Raw genomic sequence first — 21,534 nt, forward strand, 5'->3', positions numbered from 1 at the left:
CATCAGATTCCTCCCTTCCCAGCTCTCCAATCTGTCTAGGTCATGTTGAATGGGAGCACAGCCTTGCGATGTGTCACTGCTTGTCCTTCTGCTCAGATCCCAAAACCTGGAGGATCAGGAAAGACAGTTCCTCCACAGACAGGCAGGAGGCGGGGAGCCTGTGCTCAGCCAGCTGGATCGGGAGCCAGCTCTGAGTTCTTGGCTCTTCTCTCTTGTTGCTTGGGGAATGCAGCTTGCAGACATACATAAGAGCGTGGTTTGCCTCTGAGCTGTTCCCTGTGACTGTAACTTCGAGCATTCCTGGGTCATGTCTTGAGATTTGCCACCTACAGCCATCTGGTTCTGCCCTGCTCCCAAGGCACATGACGTGGGCAGGGCAGGTGGGAGAAATGGTGCGGAGGTGTTCCGATAAGAGATCTCATTTAAAATAATAAAAATAAAATAAAATAAAATAAAATAAAATAAAATAAAATAAAATAAAATAAAATAAAATAAAATAAAATAAAATAAAATAAATAAAATAAAATAAAATAATAAAGATCTCACTAAGAAAAATTAGTTCATTGAATCATAGCATCATGAAATGGTTGGGGTTGGAAGGAACCTCTCAGCCCCCCCATCCACACATCCCCATCTTTGCCATGGGCTGCATGCCCCCCAGCTCATGCTTCCAGGTCCTCTCCATGACCTGGGGCACCCACAGCTCTGGGCAGCAGTGCCAGCACCTCACTGCCCCCTGGGTGAAGAATTTCCTCCTCACATCTGACCGAAACTTCCCCTCTTCCAGTTTAAAGCCATTTCCCCTCATCCTATCACTATCAGACCATGTAAGATTTTGGAACTAGATGATCTTTGATGTTTGTTCCAACTCGAGTCATTCTATAATTCTGTGAATCTATGGTTCTGTGATTCTGTGATAATGACTGTTAGGGTTGAGATCGTTAGGGTCTAGGAAAAGATCCCTAGACCATTAGAGGCCAGGAAAAGGCCAACATTTTTCCACTGCTGAACACCAAAAAGTAATGACAAATTTGGAGTATTCACTTCCTAAGAGTCTGTTTTTCCCCTGAAATCTGACAGAACCACCACCCTGCCAGTTATTCATGTGCTGGAGGGAGGTGTGAGGCTGTAGTCATATCAGCTATGCCCTGAGATACTGTAAAGTGACTAAAAATATGTCCTCACCCATACCCCTACAACCCCGTTATGATGAAATGAGAAAGTCATTTATCCTCACTCTTCCCCTTTTAGGAAGACAAGAAGCCACCAGGCTGGGTATCTGGGATGAGGGACCTCTTACTGGTGATGCTCTCAGGTGGAGGGATGGGTATGGAAGAGTAGCCAAGGTGGGCTGGAGCTCCTTAAGGGAAATTGGGTCCATGTAGGATATGTTGTGGTGGAAAATGATGTTTTCCCACCCTTGCTCCATCTGGTCTCGGTTCTCCCGCCACGGGCAGGCAATACGTAGAGTCAGCAGAACAGGCTGGCTGAAGCAATCTGTGGTGATGCATTAATTTGCATGGATAACACTGCATGTTAGAGCTTGTCTGCAGGCATGTGGAACTACCAGGAGAAAGTGCTAAGTAAAGCAAAGGCCCCAAATAAATTTACTCACAATAGAAGTAGGGAAATTCTTAATATGACCGATGAAAGGGGAACACTGCAAATGAGGCTGACGTAAGCTGCTGTTTTTAGCAGTTTTTAATGCTGAGCGGTTTGGATTCGCTTAGAGAAGGAAGTATTACCATTGTCCTGAGTCCTGAGCCCCCAGCACAGCCTGCAGCCATTTCCATCTCGCCCTGCTCGGAGCTTGCCTGCAGGTGGCTTTCCTGGAGCATCCAGAAATTCTTTTCCTCTCTATTCTTGACATTTCTGGAGAAATATTGGAATTTTCAAGATGAAGTCATGTCCTGCAACCCACTGTGGTGGGAACCTCTGATGAATGAAGCAGCACTGTGAGGGGTGAGCTGTGCGGCCGCTCCAGGCTTCGCATTTCCCCTAAATCATGTTGTGGTGGGAATCCCAGCCAGTGCCAGCCATGCAGACAGAATTCAGCAAGTTGCTGGTGTTGATAACAGGCTGTATCTCATCAGAGGATCAGCCTTCTTCTAGCAAGGGCAGTTTCTGGAAAAATACTCTGGGGAAAACTACTGCATTCCTATGCATACCTCAGATTTTTCCTGGCCTGTGTTTAGAAATAAAGCAATCAAAAGAGGATTAAATGCTAATTATTTCAAACCAAATTAGAGTCTAATAGAAAAAAAGCACCTTGTTTCAGCCTATTCTCAGTCCTTGCCATGAAAGTCAAAGAAAGAAACAGGGAAAACAGAGTTTCCAGTGACTTTGCAGCCTTAGGACATGCATCACTCAGACTTACGGTGCATGGCCCAGAAAGAGCGGGCGGAAATCCAGAGCTCTGCTGGGGTGAGAAGTGAAGGCAGGTTATCAATGAACGCTTTGGGCTTTGTGTGCTCAGTGTCAGCAAACAAAGAGGAGGAGAAAGTCCAAAAGTTGCCTGAGGCCATCCTGCAGCCCTGCTCTCCCTGTGGCTCCGGGGTTGGGGTGCTGTGTGGTGGCTGAGCTGAGCTCCAGGCGGACCGGGCTCCCTGGGACCGCTGTGCCAGGAGAAATGCACATTGCAGCATCCTTCCCCATGATCCTCCTTGGTGAATAATTGTTGCTTTCTTTTGCTGCTGTCCCTGCACCCAAACAAACCTCATGCCATGGGCTGGGTGAAGCTGAAGCAATAAAAGCAGCTCCATGCCAGGAACAGGGAAACCTTCAGTGAGATTGGCTGAAACTGCTTCAGCTGCAGGAGCCTCCTGACGGCAGAGAGCACCAGGGTTGAACAGGCAGCAGATGCAGGGCAGAGAACTGGGAGCTAGAGGCAGAAGCAGGCGTGGGGCAGCGGGATCAGCTGCGGGGAGCAGCCTGGCTGTGCTGCTGGCTGTGGGTGCAGCTCAGAGCTGGGGAACTGCAGCACAGAAGGTTTGTGCTAATGACACCGGCATCAGCTGTGGTTGCAGCAGCTCCTTCCGAGCCTCCTCTGCAGCTCAGCCCTGCCAAATTCAACAGCAATAAACGATGGCTCCTTTCTTTCCACCGAGCACCTCAGCGTTTCCACACGAGGGGCACTGCTCCGTGCTGCGCTGAATTTCCACCGCACCTCCCCAGCACCGTGCGGGCCCCCGCCTTGCGGCTCTGTCACTGCAGGAGGTGCGAAGTTCATGAGCAAAGCTCTCCGTGGCTGGTGTTAGCCACATTGCTGCCAGCCTCAGCCCCTCCGTGCTGGAAACACAGGGCAGCGCGCAGCCAGCAGCTGGCGTGGTGGCTGCGATTTCCCCGTGCACACTCACGTGAGTTGCGAGCAGAGGGGAACAGGAACAGTCGGTTTCTGTACGCTTTATTTCCACGGCAAAAAAAAGCTGAAGTTCGGTTTTGCTCTGCAGTAATTCATCCTAAAGCTGGATCCCCAGCTGTCCTGCTGTGCACCTCTGCAAGGATCCACTCTGCTCCACCGGGAAAGCTAAGCCCTGCCCTGCCTGGCTCTGAGCCTAGCAAAGTCTCACACCTTCCTGATACCTTTGTCATGACCTAAGGAGGCTTGGTCACAGGGCAGCCCACTGCACCCAGTGGCACACCAAATTCACCATAGGGTACAAGCATGCAGGAAAGTGGATTACAGCAGGGATCCTCCACGTGAGCTGATTCTCGCCTGTGCTGGGGATCTTCTGCACCTCATGCCTGGGGTGCGTCAGTGGGGCCCTGCAGTCTTCTGCAGAAGTTTGATTTCAGTCGGACTCTGATCATGGCTCTGTGAGGATCACAGGCCAACTTTGCAGGGGCAAAGGGCAGTGATGTGGGCTGACAGCCAGCTGCATGCTCGGGGGGACCTGGGACCAATCCTGTACTGTGTCCTGATGACCCGGACACAGTGTGCACCCTGGGCAGTTCTGCAGACAGCACCGAGCTGGGAGGTACACCAGGGGTCACCCCCCGAGGGGAGGTACACCATGCTGCCATGTGGAGACAGCTGGGCAGTATGTGAATGGGGTGGCAGAACCTCACCAGCTCAGCAGCACAGAGTGCTGCCCCTGAGGGGGTACGGCCCCAGCCCAGGACATGCAGGGGGTCCCAACCCCACTGCTCCCCGCTGGGCACTGAGCGCTGCTGTGCAGCAAACCCCTGGCAGGCACCCGGCACGGCAGCAGCACGAGCATGCCTCGGGCTTGTTTTTTTTCCAGAGTTGTGTAATACTAACCAAACATTGTTTCTTTTGCTATCCAGACTCACAGGGAAAATCCCTCCTGTAATTTTGATGAATAGAACTCTTCTTTGTGGTCATGCAACTTGGCACAATCCAGTTTCCTTTTGAGCTGATAAAAACGAAAATGAGTGCTGACTCAGAGCTTAATATCCTAGCATTCTTGTCTCCAGTGTGAATTATATCCCACTCTTTCTGCCTCTTTTTTTTTTTTTACTATTTCACTTTCGTTACATCCTCTGTCATCATCCTGGAATTTCCACTGGAGCATCTCCCTGCTGACTCCAGGGCTCCCTATTAAAAGGGATCTGCATCCAGCTGCTGCAGACTGCCCTGCATCTGCCTGAGCTCCTGGTCCTGCACCGACAGCCCTCATCCAACGGGAAGATGAAGCTCTCTGCAGTGGTTCTTGCTCTTCTCCTCATTGCATCCTCATGCTCCCGAGCCTCCTCTGCTCCAGGTGAGTCCTGCTCTGTCATTTGAGAAGGAAGAACAGCTCTGAGCCTTTGTTGTCACTTCTCCATTGAGGCAAAGAGCAGGGAATTTTTCAGCCTCTCTCCACTTTGCACTCAGATCAACTCCTTGTAGGAGCTCCCAAACTGGAAGATCATCCATCCATCCATGCATGCATCCGTCCATCCATCACCAATCTGAGCTTGGGGTCCTTGATTCTGGTTATAGTGTAGGGACTCCAGTCTCTGCCCTGAAACTGAGTAGGTCGCTCCCCCATGTTTCCTTCCATGGCCCCACTGAACCAGGTGATCTCCAATGCACCTTTCAACCTTAGTTATCCCCTAGCTCTCTGCTCCCTCCTCCCAGCATGTCTCCCTGTGTTGCAGAGCCTGCCCTGTGCTCACACTGTCTCTCCCTGCCTTTTCCAGTGGGACCTGATGTCCCAACCTGCTGCTCCACTTACATATCCCACAAGCTCCCACGGAACCTCATCCGGAGTCACTTCAGCACCAGCACCAACTGCTCACAGCCTGCTGTTGTGTAGGTACCGATACGGACATGGTGTGGGATCGGCTGGGGTCTGCGGGTCAGAGAGCATGCGGTGGGCTGTGTGCAAGGCAAGGGGAACCCAGGGTAAAGGGCTGGCACAGGGTCTGATGGGATGCTACTGCAGGGATGGTCAGGGATGCTCCTGTGGGGACTCCCGGGGCTGTTTCTTCAGGAGTCGATATGGGAAAATGAATGGGAGTGGGGGATTTAAGGTGAACATAGCATCTGCTTAGGGACGGTGGGGAACCTCTTGTGAATCCCACACCTGACCTCCTGCTTACCCCTCACACCTGTCCTGCAGCTTCATCACAAAGAAGAAACGTGCAGTTTGTGCCAACCCCAACGACCCCTGGGTGCAGAGCTACCTGCAGAGCACAAAGCAGGACTGAGCGGGGCCAAGCGGGACGGGACGCACTGCTGTCACGCCAGCCATGTCAGCACGAGCTCCTGACATGGAGCATGGCTTCAGGATGGCTGCATGAGACCACATCACCTGCTTGCAGCTCCCAGGGACTGCAGGATGGGGACCACAGACATCTTGTGTCAGGGGTTGTTTGCCCTGCCTGCTCTGCAGCCGGAGCACATAGCTCAGCACCTCTGCCTGCGGACTAAAAAGGCCCATGGCACATCTATTGTTCTTAGGCTATTTAAAATTATTTAAGAAATTGACATAATAGATAAGCAGTATTCTAATCTCTGGATCGTATTTATTGGAGAGTGTCAGGGAGGCTATTTATGGGAAGGTGGCTCAAAGTCTCATCATCGGGTGATGGGTGGCTCTGGCTCAGTTGTATGAAGGCACTATGGAGAATAAAGGATGCGGATAAAACCTCTGCTTTTTTTTCCCCTTGTTGTCTTTTACGCCCGCACAGAGACAAACCCTCACTGCTGAGCCCATCAGCACACCCTACACAGCATGTGATGATGGGAAGTGGTCTGAGATAAGCTCATGAAGTTTCCACACTACAGACATATGAATATCCTCTGACTGTTTCCCCACCACATCCCCTGTGAACCAGACACACAAGGAGGGGCTCCCCATGCACCCCTTCTCAGTGCCTTGCTCCCCAGTGTGCACTGTGCTGGGTCACTGATGGGATGGGGACAGGAACATACCAAGGGGCACAAACAAGGAGAGCTGCTGGAGGGCTGTGGGTGGGAATCAGCCCTGCTCCAGGTCCGGCACCAGGTGCAGGGCACACGAGTGGCTCATGGGTGGCTTTGTGACGGAGCAAGCAGGCTGCAGGGGACAATGTTCGAGTCATGCTCAGCACACTGAGGCACTCCCGAACTTCTCTGACATTGCCCCATGTCTGCACAACATCTGCTCTTTTTACTCAGCATTTCTTCTCCCTAATGCAAAACACATTTCTCCTATTGTTTAATATTTTTAATCCACAGCTTATAGCTCAGACTTGGCAGCTCCAGGGCTGGGAAAGCACCTCACAGCTGCCTCATGATTTCCCTCCAGCTCTGTGTTTTCCCGGCAGGAGTGCTGACTGCAGGCAGGAGGGCTGCAGGGCCCCGAGGAGCGGCATTGCAGTGGTCTGGCTCCAGAGCCCTCACAGCTCCGTTCCCTTCCCTGGACACGCATGAGGGCCTCCACGTCTTCCTTGCAGTGAGGGCCCAGCACCAAACACAGCACTGAGGTGCGGCCTCACCAGGGCCCGTACAGAGGGACGGTCAGCTCCTGCTGCTGCTGGCTGCACTGCTGCTGACACAAGCCAGGATGCCGTTGGCCTTCTTGGCCGCCTGGGCACGCTGCTGGCTCATGGTCAGCCAGATGTCAGCTCACACCCCCACGTCCTTTTTCTCCACGCATCTTTCCAGCCACCCTGCCCCAAGCCCGTAGTGCTGCGTGGGGCTGTTGTGACCGAAGCGCAGGACCCGGCACTTGGTCTTGTTGAAGCTCATCCCATTGGCCTCAGCCCATCGAGCAGCCTGAGCAGATCCCTCGGTGGGGCCTCCCTACCCTCAGGCAGATCAACAGTTCTCCCAGACTTGGTGTAATCTGCCAACTTACTGAGGGTGCACTCAGTCCCCTCATCCTGAAGATGGGACTGGGAGCTGTGGAGCTGTGGGTCTGCTGAACCAACAGAGCATCCCAGCCAGCACTCAGTGCCATTTGCACAGAGAAGCAGAGCCTGGTGCAGGAGGGGTCCTGTGGGCACCCACACAGTCCCTGCCCCTGAGCTGTGCAGAGGGACCGAGGGTGGTTATGGTGATGCTGGTGGCTGTGGCTTTTAGTTCTGCCCAGGCCCAGTCCAGAGAAGGAACCTGGTGCCCTGGCTGCTCTCAGAGCAGTCCTTGGCTGTCAGCCCACTCAGCCGCAGGAATTTCCCACAGCCTTTGCTTTCGTTTTCCTGACTGGAGCTGCCGGAGCTGCATCTTGCCAGCCCACAGAAGGGCTCCTCCCAGGGAGCTGAGGCGAGTGGGAGCAGTAGGAAATGGGGGGATGCTTGATATCACGGGGTGCTGCTGGGGCCTGGCAGCTGGCTCAGGGCAGGGCAGAGCTGCTGTGCCCAGGGGTGCAGTAGCTGCTCGCGTTGCCTTGAGGAGCACAGCACCAGGCCCTCGGAGCTTACACGGCTGTTCCTTGTTTCCATTGACATTCTTTAGGTGAAACAGAGAGAAGGCACAGCCCAAATAGATGCAGTATTTCTGCACTGTGTGGTCAGCTATCTGTTCTGTTTGAATGCTTTAAATGCAAACATAAAACCACACGAAGAGCTGAAGAACCACACTTTTTGGGAGCTTGAACCCCATTTGGCTGTCCAGTGAAGCTCAAAAGAGTGCTGGGGCTGACAGTGAGCATCCCCCAGGCAGCCTTGTTTCTTCATGTTGTTCCTAACCCCATTTGTGTCTCCCCTCTCGCCACCCTCACTGCCCTCACCACAAGGACTGGGGACGTGGTTAATTCTGGGAAGCCCTGCTGTATTAGAGCAAGAGCATCCTGCCTCAGCTGCTTCTTGCAGCTCAAAAGGAGCTGTTGGTTTGAACCTGACCTTACAGCTCAGTGTTTTTGAGTTTTGCCTTTCTGACCTACATGATGCTGGAGTCATGGCCACGTGCTGGCAGCTCCATGCCACTCAGGAAACCTTCCCTCTAAAGCTCCTAAAATGGGGGTTTATAGCATCCATTGCTGCTTCTTGGGCTGTCCTGGGGCACCTCCAGGGATGGGGACACCCACAGTTCTGGGCAGTGCCAGGGCCTCAGCTCTCTCTGCGTGAAGCATTTCCCCCTCAAATCTGGCACATTTTAGTGTACCACCATGAAGGAAAACCCAGTGCCCAGCTCCTCCAGGAGCTTTAGGGCAGCTCATGAGGATGCACAGCAGAACAGGCTGCTTCTTGATCAGGGAGAGCTGTGGAAAGGGGGTGATGAGCAAGGGGAGAGCAGGGGGCAATCCCAGCATCTGCACAGTGCTGCTGCATTGGTCATTTTGGGGTGTTAACAGACACTGCTTGCTGCAGTGGATGGGGGATCGGTTGTTGCTGCAGCATTTCATCCTATACCCACAGAGATATCAGCAAGTTTTAAATGCAAACTGTAGCCTGACAAAGTGTTTCTGGTGGTTTGGTTTGGTGTGCTTTTTCAAAGCAAATTTAGGCACACAAAACAGCTGCAGCTGTTGATGGGTGATGGGTGATGGGTGCATGTCATCTGCAGCAAAACACTGAGTGAGCTCAGCCAGAGTGGAAACTGGCTCCTGTGTGACTGCCATGCAGCCCCATGGGAAACCCCTGGTGGGATGTGGCCTCGATCCCTGGTGTGATGGGATGAGGGTGGGGGGAGGGCTGGCACAGAGTCCCCATCACTGCTGGGAGCTGGGGATGCAGCAGGGATGGGTTTTCAGGATAAGGAGGGTGAGGGAAATTTCCAGATGGGAAATGGGGGCTGTCCCTGCCTGTCCAAGGAGACCTCATAACCCTCTTGGCCCAGGAGCAGTGTGGGGTGGGCAGGTACTAGGCTATGCAGCAGGATGGTCCCACAAAGCCCACTCAGCACCCTGCCCTTCCTGGGAGCTGGTGGGAAGGGATGCAGCCAGAGCTTAGACACAGAGATAAAAACCTTTATTCTCTGGACCAGGAAGACACGGCATTTTGAGCACAAGTGTGGTTCCAGAATGAGCATCCCGTAAATATCCAGTGTGCCATTTCCTCCCTTAGGGAAGGATCTCCTTCACAGCATCTCATTCACAGCTCCTGCAGCATGGCAGGATGCAGCCAGCTGATCTGGAGGTCAGCCTGCATTACGTGACAGCACTCACACCTTGTTTTGACAGACCGCTTCCCACAGATGGCTCTTAGAGTAAGATCCCCTCCTGCTCCAGCAGCACAAGCACAAAAGGGGATGGCATTTGCACAGCAGCCTGCACCAAGCAGACCTGCAAGGCCAAGTGGTACGTTCCCAGCATCGTAGCTGCATGGTAGGGTGGCTAAATTGTATAGGATAGATGATGCTGTTGCAAGATGAAAGGAAGTTCAGGGGCTCTGGGGTGTCTGTTGGCCCTGGTGCTCAGCAGTGGGGTTTCTAGGTCCATGCCATGACTTTGCTGCATGGACTGACAGAACTCTCCAGGGCAGACATCTCAGATCCTGGTGCTCACTGCAGCTCCAGGAAGTTGACGTATTCCTTCACCCACCGGGCATCAGGGTTCGCGCAGACCTGCCGCCCCTTCCTGGTGGTGAACCTGTGGATCCGGGCAGGGATGTGTCAGCCCCTTCTGGGCACCCACTGTCCTGTTCTGTGACCTGTATTGGCTCCCATAGGGGTCACTAACCCTCCCACAAATGCCCAAGCACCAGAGGAACCTGTGGAAACCCACGTACCATGGAGACCTCAAGGTCCCTGGGAGAACCCATGTGTTACATGCTGGCTACATGGGGACATCCTTACCCCGAGCACTAGAATGGGCTCATTTCTCAGCTGAGGAGGATGAGAATCCACGTGGCTGCCCTTTCCCCTGGCTCCAGGTATAGTCCCTCGCACCAACTAGAAACCCCTAGTTCCCAGTGGATGGCAGTTCTCCCCTCAAGCCCAGAGCTGGGTCCAGAACTTACACCACTGCTGGCTGTGGACACTTGCTGCTGGTGTAGAAATACTCCTTCACGTGATTCTGGGGCAGCTTCCGTACAGTATAGCTGAAGCAGCACACGGTTGTGTCAGCCCCAACTGGAAGAGAAGAAGGCCAACGTGAGTCCACCATGAGTCCACCACAACGTGATGCCTACAGCAGCATGGACAGCCATCCTCCTAGGCAGCTATTCTCATCCAATTTGCCCAGAAAGTCGGGAAGAAATGGGTGTGAGCACCAAAGCTTAATGGAGGTCACTGCTGGGGGTGTATTGTTAGAGGTTTTGCAGTCTTCTCTTGCTCAGTGCTGGTGACAAAATTCCCCTCACTCATCCTAGGACCACCTCTAAAGCCCAGCAAAAACATTGGAGGTGTGAATCCCGAAAAATTAAATGCTTGCAATTTATTTATCATTGCCTCCCTGGGAGAAAATGAGAAAGAAAGGAAAATCTGTCCAAAGAAAGCATGAAAAGATTCTAAACTTTGAAACTTGTATTTTGCATCTCCTCTTCAAAATGACTGTCTGCCAAAGTGAAAACCCCGACCCCAGGAGAGCGGAGAGGAGCAGTGAGAGATGCTGTACTCACGTGGAGATGAAGAGGCCTGAGGGAAGAGGGCAGTTACCAGAAGGACAGAGAGGGACACAGCTACAGTGGCCATCATGGACAGAGGTGAGCTGCCGAGACAGGAGCAGATCAGAGTCCTCCTGAGCGTGGGGTGGTGTGTCTGGGATGCTCTCACTTTTTATTGGGCTGGTGGCCAACCCTGGCAGTCAGATTTCAAGGGGAAATTTTGGAGTTTCCAAAACGTAACTGAAGTCACGGCACCTTTGCCTCAGAAAGGATGAAAAAAAAAAAAAAAGGAAGCAGCAGGTTTAGGAAATACCAAAACAGCCAATGTGTGAGGTGGGGTAAGTCTGAACAAATCAGCACCCAAACAAGGGCTACGCTGACCAAGACAGGATGTGAAGCAGCCTTTGAGCATCAGGTTCACACTTACATTCACCAAGATGACAGCAATCCCCAGCAAACCCATCTCAGCACAGGACCAGGAGGGTGCCAACTCCATCTCATTGCCAAGGTCCTAAGCCATGAGGACAAAGGCGGTCAGTCCTTCAAAATGGTTTGGGAACAGCCAGGGGGCCCTCGGATCCATGGTGTGTCTGGGCACAAACAAGAAGGACTTTCCCTGGGAAGCCCACCTAGATGCTCTGGCTCTGAGTATCATCTTGCCCCAGAGACCTGGGGCCAACACAGTGCAGGCTGGGATGCGGGAGGCAGACCCTGAGCTGCTCTTGTACCAGTGCCCTGAGCGATGTGCACACTCATGGTCACGGGACTCCTTGCCATGAGGTGACAGACTGCCCAGGATGCACAGGGAGTGTTTCCCCTTTCTTACCTCCTCTTCAGTAGCACCCTGCTTGCCAGCTCACAGCTGTGGTTGCTCTGGATATGGTCATGCCCGGCTCATGAGACACCACGAGCTCCTCTCCCTGCAGTTTTGTGGCTGCCCACAGCCCCTCTGGTATGGCCGGGAACGTGGCAGGAGCAGCAGTGCTTCTTTCCCCACCACACCTCCATAGCAGGAGAGGACAAGCGATGCAGAAACTTTCCCAAACCACTCTTGTGGGGATGGAGGGAAGACTCCAGGTTGAATATTGCAGTTAGCCAATTGTTCTGGCTATATCTGAGGGCTGGTCCGAAAGTAATGCCTCCTGTTTTGTCATGTCAGCCCATGATGTCAGAGGTGGATGTTGGTGGTACAGCAATAGAGGTTGAACCTTCCCACCATTGCCCCATTATGTGTTGTTGCCTTATGACAGATGGCAGCAGGGGAGGAGTCTGACAGGACAGCATCTGACACAGAAGTGCAGATGGAGCAAAGTGTGTAATTAAACACCTCCATGCTGGAACATGGCACCCACTGGCATTCGCTGATGCTTGTTGAATGCTGATGGAGACCAACCAGTGCATGTGAGCACAGTGAAAGTTGGACTGCATGGACAAAATTTTCCTAGAGATAGTGCTGTCATAGCAACTGTGAAACAAATATTCACCTCCATGGGTGCAGAATGTTCAAGCACAGCATGCAGGCTCTTGTTCATAACTGCTGAAAATGCATAGCTAATGGTGGTAACTATGTCAAAAAATAGTGTTCATGGAGTAGTGGCATTGTACTCTTCCTATCAGTTGTAGTTTCCATAGAAATAAATAGGAGGCATTACTTTCCGAGCAGACTACTTATGAATTTATTGATTACACCATAGATCCATGTAGGGGTGCAAAGCAAGACTGCGTCTCAGCCTTGTTTCCTCTCTGCAATTGTGCCTGTACTTTGCACCCAGTCCTGACCTATACCTGCTGACTGAAGGCTGACCCTGGGACTGGGACTTCTCCCTTGAAGCAGCTGTTCTTGTAGAAAATAAATATTTGCATCCACCCAGATGCACAACACACACTGCCCTGCACACTTCTGGCTCTTTCCCTTACATTCAGGGGGAGCAATCACCCACCTCTCCATCCTCATTCAGCACAGAGGCTGTGTGCCCAGAATAGGTTGTGCAAGTGAATCCACTCCTGCCAGCAGAGCACTGGGAACCGTTACTGCCTCTGACAAACTATCTGCCAGCTCCAGATAGAAATCTAAGAAACCACAGAGAGATACTGACTTGCCCCAACCACAGAACTGCTGTAGCCCACGCTCTGGCAGAGCTTGTTAAGACAAGTGAAACCATGACATCTGCACATCCTTCTGATAGCACAGGCAGCTGTGCCTCAGCTCAGCACAGCTGCATCCCAGGGTGCACCAGGGATGCACCGATGTCACAGCTCCATCCTAGCTCTGGCAGTGGGATGCCGTTCCTCTGCTCTCCTCTTCACTCCACTGCACCTCCTTTCTTTGTCCCTCCTGCTCTCTGTGATGCAAATCCTCGGAGAAATGTGATGACAGAGGCTGCAAGCAGCAGCCAGCATCCCCCAGGAGCTGCAGGGGTGCTGCGTGGGGACACAGGAGATGCTGCTGGATGTCCCTCTGTGACTGCAGACCGTGGGATGAAAGGGCTCTTGTCCCAAGCAGCGCTGTCTGCTCTCAGCTACACAGGAGCACTCAAGGAGCACCAGGCCCCCTCTGCTTTTCATGGGGAATGTTCCCGAGAACTTCCATCACACAGTGGTCACTGTTCATGCACTGATGGAGCCCTCTGTGCCCTTGTACATGTGTGCCCTTTGCCATGGCATCACCAGGTGCTGCCACCCAAGTGCAAGTCAGGCCAGAGAAGTTTCCTTTCTTGCCTACCTGACTTTAGCTCAGTGTTTCTTGTATCCACGCATTTCACATCAGAATAGAAGACTGAAAAAAATGTTTTGCTTAAGAGAAAAACAATATTGAGAAATAGAAAATGCTAAGTGAGGTATTTGAGGTGGAGTGGAGAAATGACAAGTGTCACTGCTGTGCAGTGCCAGTACAGAGCATTGTCATTGGCTGTGCTGTGCACCCATCCCTCCCAGTCACAACTCCCAGGGCACACTGAGACCCACTGCCTTCTGCCCGGTGAGAAACCAAGCTCACCTCCTCTTTGCGGCTTCAGCCAAAGTCTCAAAATGTGGCCCCAACCTTCTGTCTTCTTCCACGGGGATAGGAAATCCAGAGGTGGTGCTGGCAGCACAGGGTCTTGCAGCCCTGCTTCCCCCAAGCAGGAGAAGCTTCTGCCTGCACTTATTTGGTGTGCCCACAATGTTCTGCTTCACTCAGCCTTGGGGATGCACTGACTGTGTACAGGGACAAGAAGTGTGTTGTGTCCATGATGTCACATTGCCTGCATCCAGTTTGATGTGCACTCCCTTAGCCAGACCACAGCAGCACAAATGGCATCCCCGCTCCATCAGCAGCAGCTGAACCTCACTGCTGAGTCCTCGGGGCTCAGCTGGTTATCTTCTTGAGCAATTGCCCATTATTGCCCTCTCCAGACTTGCCTTCATTGGTGCTCCAATCAACAGCACAACTAGATTCTGCTTCCCACATCTGGCAGAGATAGAATGCTCTTGCTCAAGTGCCACAGCGTGTAGAAAGGGGTGGATGTCCCTACAGCATCCCCTAGAAAGGCAATGGCAGCCACACCAGCCAATATTCCCTTTTGGCTGAAGGGACCACATGTCTCTGCATCGTGTCAGGACTTGATTGGTGACCACCACCAGGTCCACCATAACCACTTCATCTCTGGTGGTCTGGTGTTCAAGATTTAGCACTCCTGGTTGAACTTGGGTTCAATTCCCAGCTATGGAAGGAATCCTTACTGCTGCTGTGGGACCCAAGCTTTTCCTGGGGCAGATCTGTGGGGGCAAGCAGTGGCAATCCACTCATCCCTCCCCATAGCCATCAGGCTGCACCCTCCCTCAGAAATCTGTGCTGGTAGGAGGGCAACCAGAGTCTGCAGGGAGCAGGGAGAGGTGGTTTGCAGGGAGTTGTGGTCTGTAGGGAGCAGAGTGCTGCAGCTGTGTGTAGGTTTCTTTTTGTAGTAAGATATAGATGTAGTTTCTTGGCTGTTTTGGCAGCCCTAAATGGGAAGAGGGCAGCAAAAAATCAGGGTCAGGAGCAGACAGGGACAGCAGATTCCCCTTAGTGAGGAGTGGTGGAGGTTGTGTCCGTCTGTCCCTCCTGGTGTCAAATGCAGGAATCTGGACAGAGCCCAAATGGAGCCCAAATGTAGGGCCTGGAAGGGCCCATAGTGTATATAGAGAGGATATGGGGACTCCAGATCCCAACAGAGATACATGGAGAGGTCCAGAGCAGCAGCAGGTTGGCCTGGAGAGCGCTGGTGTGCAAACAGAGGAACTTTCAGGGAATGCCTGAAGGGGGCAAGGAGCTGTGGTCTGAACAGTTGTTGGGTCTGGAGGAAACCACATCCTCAACTGGCTTTTGCAGCCTGGTTGGGCTCAGGCTATTTTTACACTGATCAGAATTCCCTCAGTGAAGCTCAAGAGATTCTTTTTTGTTGACTTCCTTCTTTTTGTATCTTGTGTCATTGTCAGTGAAGATGGATTTATATTTCACTGGAATATTTACAGACAAAACAATATTGCCTATTAAGAAGAACAGGATGTGTTTATAAAAAAATAGAATTGGAGAAATGACAGCTTTTCTCGTGTAACAAATGGCATTATTTAATATTACACAACACAGAAAACCACACACACACAGAAAAGAAAAAGAAAAAAGGAAGGAAAAAGAAAAGAAAACCACAACAAAAGCAGCACTCATGAGACAGACTTTGCCTCTTCAGAAATATGCTCCAACTCCACTTTTGTCTTCCAAGCTTCAGAAAACAATGACAGCTTTTATCAAGTGCTGGCTTTGCTGGGCACAGCTGGCTGTCTGCAGTTGCTGCTCAGTGGTACATCCCAACTGTCTGGCAAAATGTTGAACACACCTTGTCACGACCACACAGCTGTGCTTCAGTGTCTCACTGCTCACAACACAACAACTTATTGTGTTTGAAAGGAGACCTACTGTAAGCACCAAACAACTCTTACAAGCACAGATCGTCCCAGCATTCCTTCATGTGGTTGAGAATTGTTGAGTCCATGGGAAAAAGAAGGAAAGGACAAGCTCTAGAGGAGTGTTGCTCCTAGGGAAGGGTGGGACATGCCCAGGGAGGTGGTGGGGTCACCATTCCTGGAGGAATTCCAGAGCTGTGGAGATGTGGCACTGAGGGATGTGTTCAATGGGCATGGTGGGTTGGGGTTGGACTGATGACTTTAGTGGTCTTTTCCATCCTGAATGATTCTATGGTTCTTTGAAAGCTGGGCAAACTGTTTTTGATTAAATGTCACTCCTGAACCACTGGGAACTTTTCCTCCTCTGCTTATCTAAGAATTCCAGTGCCAGGAGCCTATCACTTGTTACTTGTTCTGTATTATCCTGCTCACTCTATCCCTCTGTAAGCTTTGCCCTGCTTCTGTTGGAGAGGAGGTTTTGTGAAGCAGTGGTGGTTTCCTCCATGCCACAGTGCCCTTGGTGAGGTCAGGCTTGGCTTAGACAGGCTGTTGGCTCTAAGTAGTAAGTAAATAAAACCATGATTTGAAATACAGGAAGAATATGTCTTTGACATGAAGATTAGGTTTGAAGTTGTACCTGGACTAAATCCTTAACCTGAGTTAAGCCTGTTAATCTTGAGGAATGATGACTCAAACTTGGAGTTTATACATGAAAAATATTTTAACATATAATATATATTTTGATATATAAATCTTTCTGTGCAATAAAAATGGGTGTTGAAAGGGCTTGTGGGAAAATCAGAAGTGTACCAAACAGGAGAAACATGATAGCAACCTCTCAGAGAAAGAAGGGAGCAGACTCTTTAGCATGCTCAGTTGTGACAGGACAAGGGGAATGGTTTACAACTAAAAGAAGGGAGATTTAGATTGGATACAGTGAAGAAGTTTTGTACACTATGGGTGGAGAGGCACTGGCACAGATTGCCCAGGGAGGCAGTGGTGCCCCATCCCTGCAGACAGCCAAGGTCAGGCTGGAGGGGCTCTGAGTGCTGATGGAGCTGTGAGTGTCCCTCTGCACTGCAGGGAGTGGGACCAGATGGCCTTTGGGGATCCCTTCCAACTCAAGCTATGATTCTATGTTCCTTTTTGCTGTTAAGATTGGAAATAAAGAGTATAAGATTTTTCTTTTTGAGTCTGTGAGTTACTTAGCTATAAAGATCTTGTTGTTTGCAAGAGTCCAGAAGAGAACTATTCACTCAGAACTCAGAGAGGAAAACTTATAGAGGACCTCTTGTGACTGACATAGACTAACTAATCAATAACTAATGCTCTGGTTCCCCATATATCCTGTATCCTCTGCTGAGGGACTTCAGCCTTGATGGGCAGACTATCCAGTTTTCTCTTGAAGCTCAAAAGATTGCACCAGAGCTCTGCAACACCTAGCTGGAGGTGGGCAGTTGAAAGCCCTGAGTAACACAAGTAGACCTGAGCAGTGGTGCAGGACACATCCAGTGTCACATTTGCAGTGCAAAGGACGGGGACTCAAGTAACCTTCTGCTTTATCATTTTGAATTTCATTTTAGAGGAGGAAAAAGAGCATTGCACTTTCAGTTCCTGCAAACCTAACCTTCACCAAAATATATGTTTGATTTAATATAATGCATGTTTGCTTGCAGTTTTCTTCCTAATATTTTCTTTTTTTTTATTGTTTATTTTGGCTTCATAAGGTCTGTGAAAATATTTAGAGAGTAGGAAGGACTGGGTACTTAACCTTTTGGGATTTACTTAGTCGATCGCCTGTAACAAGTTCCTGTTGAGTGACAGTCTCCTCACAATAGCTGATATAATGATCTCCATAATAATCATAAATAATAGTGCTGAAGTGGAAAAGGGTTTTTTCTAAACAGTAATTGATTTCTGATCAAACAGAGCAACATTAATTCCTGGTGCATTCATTTCAAATTCACATGAGTTAGATGTTCACATAATTGTTGAGCCTGATGTTTAAGGAAACTGTCCCAAATTCTTTGACAGAAAATTCGTGTCTGTGACATTTTTCTCAGAGGACAAAACAAAGGACACTGAGCAGGACTGATCTGGTACCTCTCTTCAGAAGGAGGAACTGGGAAATTCTTTCAGTGCTTGACAAAGTGTCTGATTTAACTGCCAATGTGATGAGCAAGTGTCAACAATGACTTGTCAGGAAGCCATGCCAAGCCAATCAGAGCAGTAGGAGAAAGAAGAAGAAGGTGCCACAAGTGAGTTGCAGTTGGCTGTGCTTACATTCTTGTAAGCAAGCATCAAAAATCTGACCTAGAAGAAAATCGAACCTCATGGATGTAGAATTACCTAAATAACCTGTTATTCAGACATGGATTATCCCTAGGTCTCTCTCAAACACTGCAGCTATACTACAATGTCCACTAATGTCTGGTAGTTTCATGTGAGACATAGATTGAGTTAGTCATAGGAGAGGAAAATTCAACCAAGCAAACATGCTGTGTGGTTTGCCGGAGAAATGGTGGATGCCCCATCCTTGGAGACACCCAAGGTCAGGGAAGGAGGCTCAGTGCACTGATCAAGCTGGGGGTGTCCCCATTCATTGCAGGGGACTTGGGATAGCCTTTAAGGGTCCATTCCAACTTAAACAATTCTATAATTCTGTGATTCTAAGGTTCTCTAATATCTGTCAGCAGTTTATAGTTCTGGAATACTCAATCCATATTGGTATCACTGTGTTTAATACATTTTGGAATGTTATTTCTCCTGTTAATGTGCATGACAAATCTCTGGACTCATCCTGTTCTCAAAGGTTTCACAGTTATTTCCTATGTGAAATAACCTCTTTATTTTTGACTACTTTAGACCCTGTATTTGACAATTCATTGTGGTGGCTTTAGTCTTTTTATCATTGAAAATGTTTGGGCTCTTAAGCTACTGACAAATAGAATTTATTACTCCACAATAACAGGTTTGCTTTCATCCTTCTCACCTATTTGATCTTGAGCTGATATTATCAAGAGATTAAAGATGAATACAGTATAGAAATATCATCTAATGATGGTTCTTTCTTGTCTTCCAGAATATTTATCTTATTTCCAACGGATAATCTTTTGTTTCAAGTTATATGAGTTTGCACTTGTTCCTCGTTTCCCAGTAGAATGCAGAGATAATCCACAGTGCTGCAGAAGTAGGGATTTCACATCCCCTAAATGGTTTGGACAGTCTGAAGTTGCTGCTCCTACACCAAAGACAAAGACTGAGGGCAATTTGCTGGAGGAAGAGCAGGAAGATGTTAACTTATACCCTAGGATTTGCTTTAAGCTCTTAATCACTGGTAAGGGATGCTAAAGTACATGCAAAGTCTGTCAGTACTTCATGATCCTTCTGGTAAAATGGTGGACTTCTCCAAGGGATTATTTGAGTCTAAAACTTTGGTTACTTAAACTGAATTTAAACCAGAGTGCTCTTTTGCGATGGCAGTTATACCAGGCATAAGTGATAAGAGTAGGATTTTTTCCCCATTACGGTCCTCGGCACTGTCTTTTGAAACAATCTTCACTGCTGTTCAAAGAAGTAAGTTCTTTCTCTCAACTTCATGTCCACTCATGGAAGTGCAGCCCTTCCTCCTACTGCTCCATCTTGTTCTGTGCAACTGCATTGTTCTTTGTTCAGTCTTCGCCATCCACAGCAATCAGCATTAATTTGATTTTCATTTCCAAATCACTGTTGTTCTGACTACTTTTAACTGTACAGAATGTCCTACTAAGCAGTTCGAAATCACTGAATCACAGAATTGTAGGGGCTGGAAGGGATCTCTATAGGTCATCTAGTCCAACCCCCTGCCAAAGCAGCTCCCTAGCCCAGGTTGCACGGGTAGGCATCCAGGCAGGTCTTGAATGTCTCCAGAGAAGGAGACTCCACCACCTCTCTGGGCAGCTCCAGTGCTCCATCACTGCACTGTGAAGAAGAAATAGGGGACAACTTCGGTTTTCCTGGATACAGATTTTGGCAATCACCTCAAATGGCACTTATCCAGTCATGTCACTTTACAGTAAGGTTGCAGTTTTCAATTTTTGTTCTATGTAGACATCTTTTCTTCACTCCTGTCAGATCTGTGAATTTTGGTGGCAGGTTACCACTTGCAGTGTTGTGTAGTGCTCTGTCAAATGCACAGTTTTCTTCTGTGCACTTCAGCAGTTCACATGGGGTATTCAGAACCTACAGGACATGGGCATGGATGTTGCATGTAAGCCCACAGGTCCACCAGGCAGGCATGCTCTTTTGGACCTCAGCATACCCTGCAAACTCCTCTTGGCAAAGTGACGTATTTCTGGTTTTCCAGATAGGTCCATCAAAAGGGAAAAGGAAGCCAAATCCCACTGCCATATCTTACCTTCATAAAATTCAGATGATCCCTTTCACCTAGCAGAAAATAACTGTGTGCCTTTATTCTTTTTCCTTTTCTAACTGGTTTGCCAAAAAGTAAGTCAACATTTACAAAAAAGGGATGAAGAATTGTGCACCTTTCTTAATCCAGGCAAGTAAACCAGCAGATATTTCCTTTTGGCTCAATCTGATCCCAACTTCTCCCCATTCGGCCACTCCCAGGTCAGACCCAGCTGATTCCTGCCCTGCTGCATGTGCTATATGAGACTGGTTACTTCCCTAATCTCACCAGTTCTGCAGAGATGTCAGGTAAGATCAGTGCATTTTATTTCTACAGCGGTATTAAGCCATTTTGATGTCACTGCCGTTGGTATTGCTGCATTCCGTGGCTGAGCTTAAGGAGATAAGACGATAGAGCATGAAGAGAGGGTTTCATTCTTACTTTCTTCTCCCAGCATACCTGAAACATACTTATTTTGAGAAGTGGAAAAAGAGAAATCTCCTCCCTCCCCACTGCAACAAATTCTTTTGTATTTTGCCTTTATTTCAGGTTCTAAACAGTTAAAATGTTGACAAAACGACTTTTTTATATATATAACTGCAACCTTTTGGTAAAGTATCTCCTTCCAGTGAAGCCACTCTGCCATTGTATGTATGCTATACGTATACATACATATGCTGGAGGATCTTTGCTAGCACATCAGTCAACCTCTTCTGATGGTTCACAGAATTCCTGCACATTCAATTACCATGAATTGAGAATGATGTTTTGTTTCCCTCTAGGTATAAAACTGGGAATTGCTCTCCTGGCATCCATCGTCACATTTTCCTCAGTTGGGGCATCACACTCCTCATTAAATAGTAATTTTCTGTTTCTCACTCTTTTGCTTGAAAATATGTGGTGTTGGGTGGAGGATTTGAGTCCAAACTGTCTGATTACCTAGTTACAGTTTTGGTATAGAGCCATAGAATCACTAAGGTTGGAAAAGACCTCTAAGATAGCTAAATCCAACCCCAACCCATCCCATTGTGCCCACTGACCATGCCACTCAGTGACACATCTCCACAGTTCTTTAACACCTCCAGGAATGGTGAATTTAGTATGTTTGAAATATATATTTGAAATCTACTGACTAGCAGTGAAGCCTGGGCTTAAATAGCTTATCTATGTTAGATCTTCCAAGGACATGAGTATCATTTTATGAAAGGAAGACCATATATTTGATTTCTTCTATGCATGTCCCAAGTGAATATCCTGCTTTACCTTGAATAAGAAAGGTAACTTCCTGAAGCCCTCTTGAAGTCAAGACA

The 21,534-nt window shown here is 49.3% G+C and overlaps 2 protein-coding genes across 3 annotated transcripts; one reads left to right on the plus strand and one right to left on the minus strand.

The window, feature by feature from the left end:
- The first annotated feature begins 4,519 nt into the window (after nt 1-4,519).
- On the plus strand, nt 4,520-6,083 carry LOC136045649 (C-C motif chemokine 4-like). Of its 2 annotated transcripts, XM_065731672.1 has the most exons (3): nt 4,520-4,724; nt 5,146-5,257; nt 5,568-6,083. In XM_065731672.1, the coding sequence occupies exons 1-3, from the start codon at nt 4,652-4,654 to the stop codon at nt 5,653-5,655; spliced, it is 273 nt and encodes a 90-aa protein (XP_065587744.1). In that variant the 5' UTR covers nt 4,520-4,651; the 3' UTR covers nt 5,656-6,083. The 2 variants fall into 2 exon arrangements, with proteins under 2 accessions (XP_065587744.1, XP_065587745.1); XM_065731673.1 differs by lacking the exon at nt 5,568-6,083 and having other exon boundaries at nt 5,146-5,261.
- A 3,254-nt stretch (nt 6,084-9,337) lies between these two features.
- Nucleotides 9,338-11,216, minus strand: LOC136045648 (C-C motif chemokine 5-like). The gene is made up of 3 exons (XM_065731671.1): nt 10,930-11,216; nt 10,330-10,441; nt 9,338-9,959 (listed from the first exon to the last, which is right to left on the minus strand). The coding sequence occupies exons 1-3, from the start codon at nt 11,003-11,005 to the stop codon at nt 9,872-9,874; spliced, it is 276 nt and encodes a 91-aa protein (XP_065587743.1). The 5' UTR covers nt 11,006-11,216; the 3' UTR covers nt 9,338-9,871.
- Between the last annotated feature and the right edge of the window lie 10,318 nt (nt 11,217-21,534).

This window comes from Cyrtonyx montezumae, unplaced genomic scaffold, assembly GCF_038088225.1.
Source record: "Cyrtonyx montezumae isolate F1298 unplaced genomic scaffold, pur_monq_1.0 scaffold_15, whole genome shotgun sequence".
Classification (NCBI taxonomy): Eukaryota; Metazoa; Chordata; class Aves; order Galliformes; family Odontophoridae; genus Cyrtonyx; species Cyrtonyx montezumae.

Bases quoted from the DNA above. Each gene is read 5' to 3' on its own strand.
- LOC136045649 (XM_065731672.1), top strand. From the start codon at position 4,652: ATGAAGCTCTCTGCAGTGGTTCTTGCTCTTCTCCTCATTGCATCCTCA. The intron at 4,725-5,145 runs GTGAGTCCTGCT...TGCCTTTTCCAG, and splicing joins CCGAGCCTCCTCTGCTCCAG to TGGGACCTGATGTCCCAACC. The intron at 5,258-5,567 runs GTAGGTACCGAT...CCTGTCCTGCAG, and splicing joins TGCTCACAGCCTGCTGTTGT to CTTCATCACAAAGAAGAAAC.
- LOC136045648 (XM_065731671.1), bottom strand. From the start codon at position 11,005: ATGATGGCCACTGTAGCTGTGTCCCTCTCTGTCCTTCTGGTAACTGCC. The intron at 10,442-10,929 runs GTGAGTACAGCA...CTTCTCTTCCAG, and splicing joins TCAGGCCTCTTCATCTCCAC to TTGGGGCTGACACAACCGTG. The intron at 9,960-10,329 runs GTAAGTTCTGGA...CCGGATCCACAG, and splicing joins TGTCCACAGCCAGCAGTGGT to GTTCACCACCAGGAAGGGGC.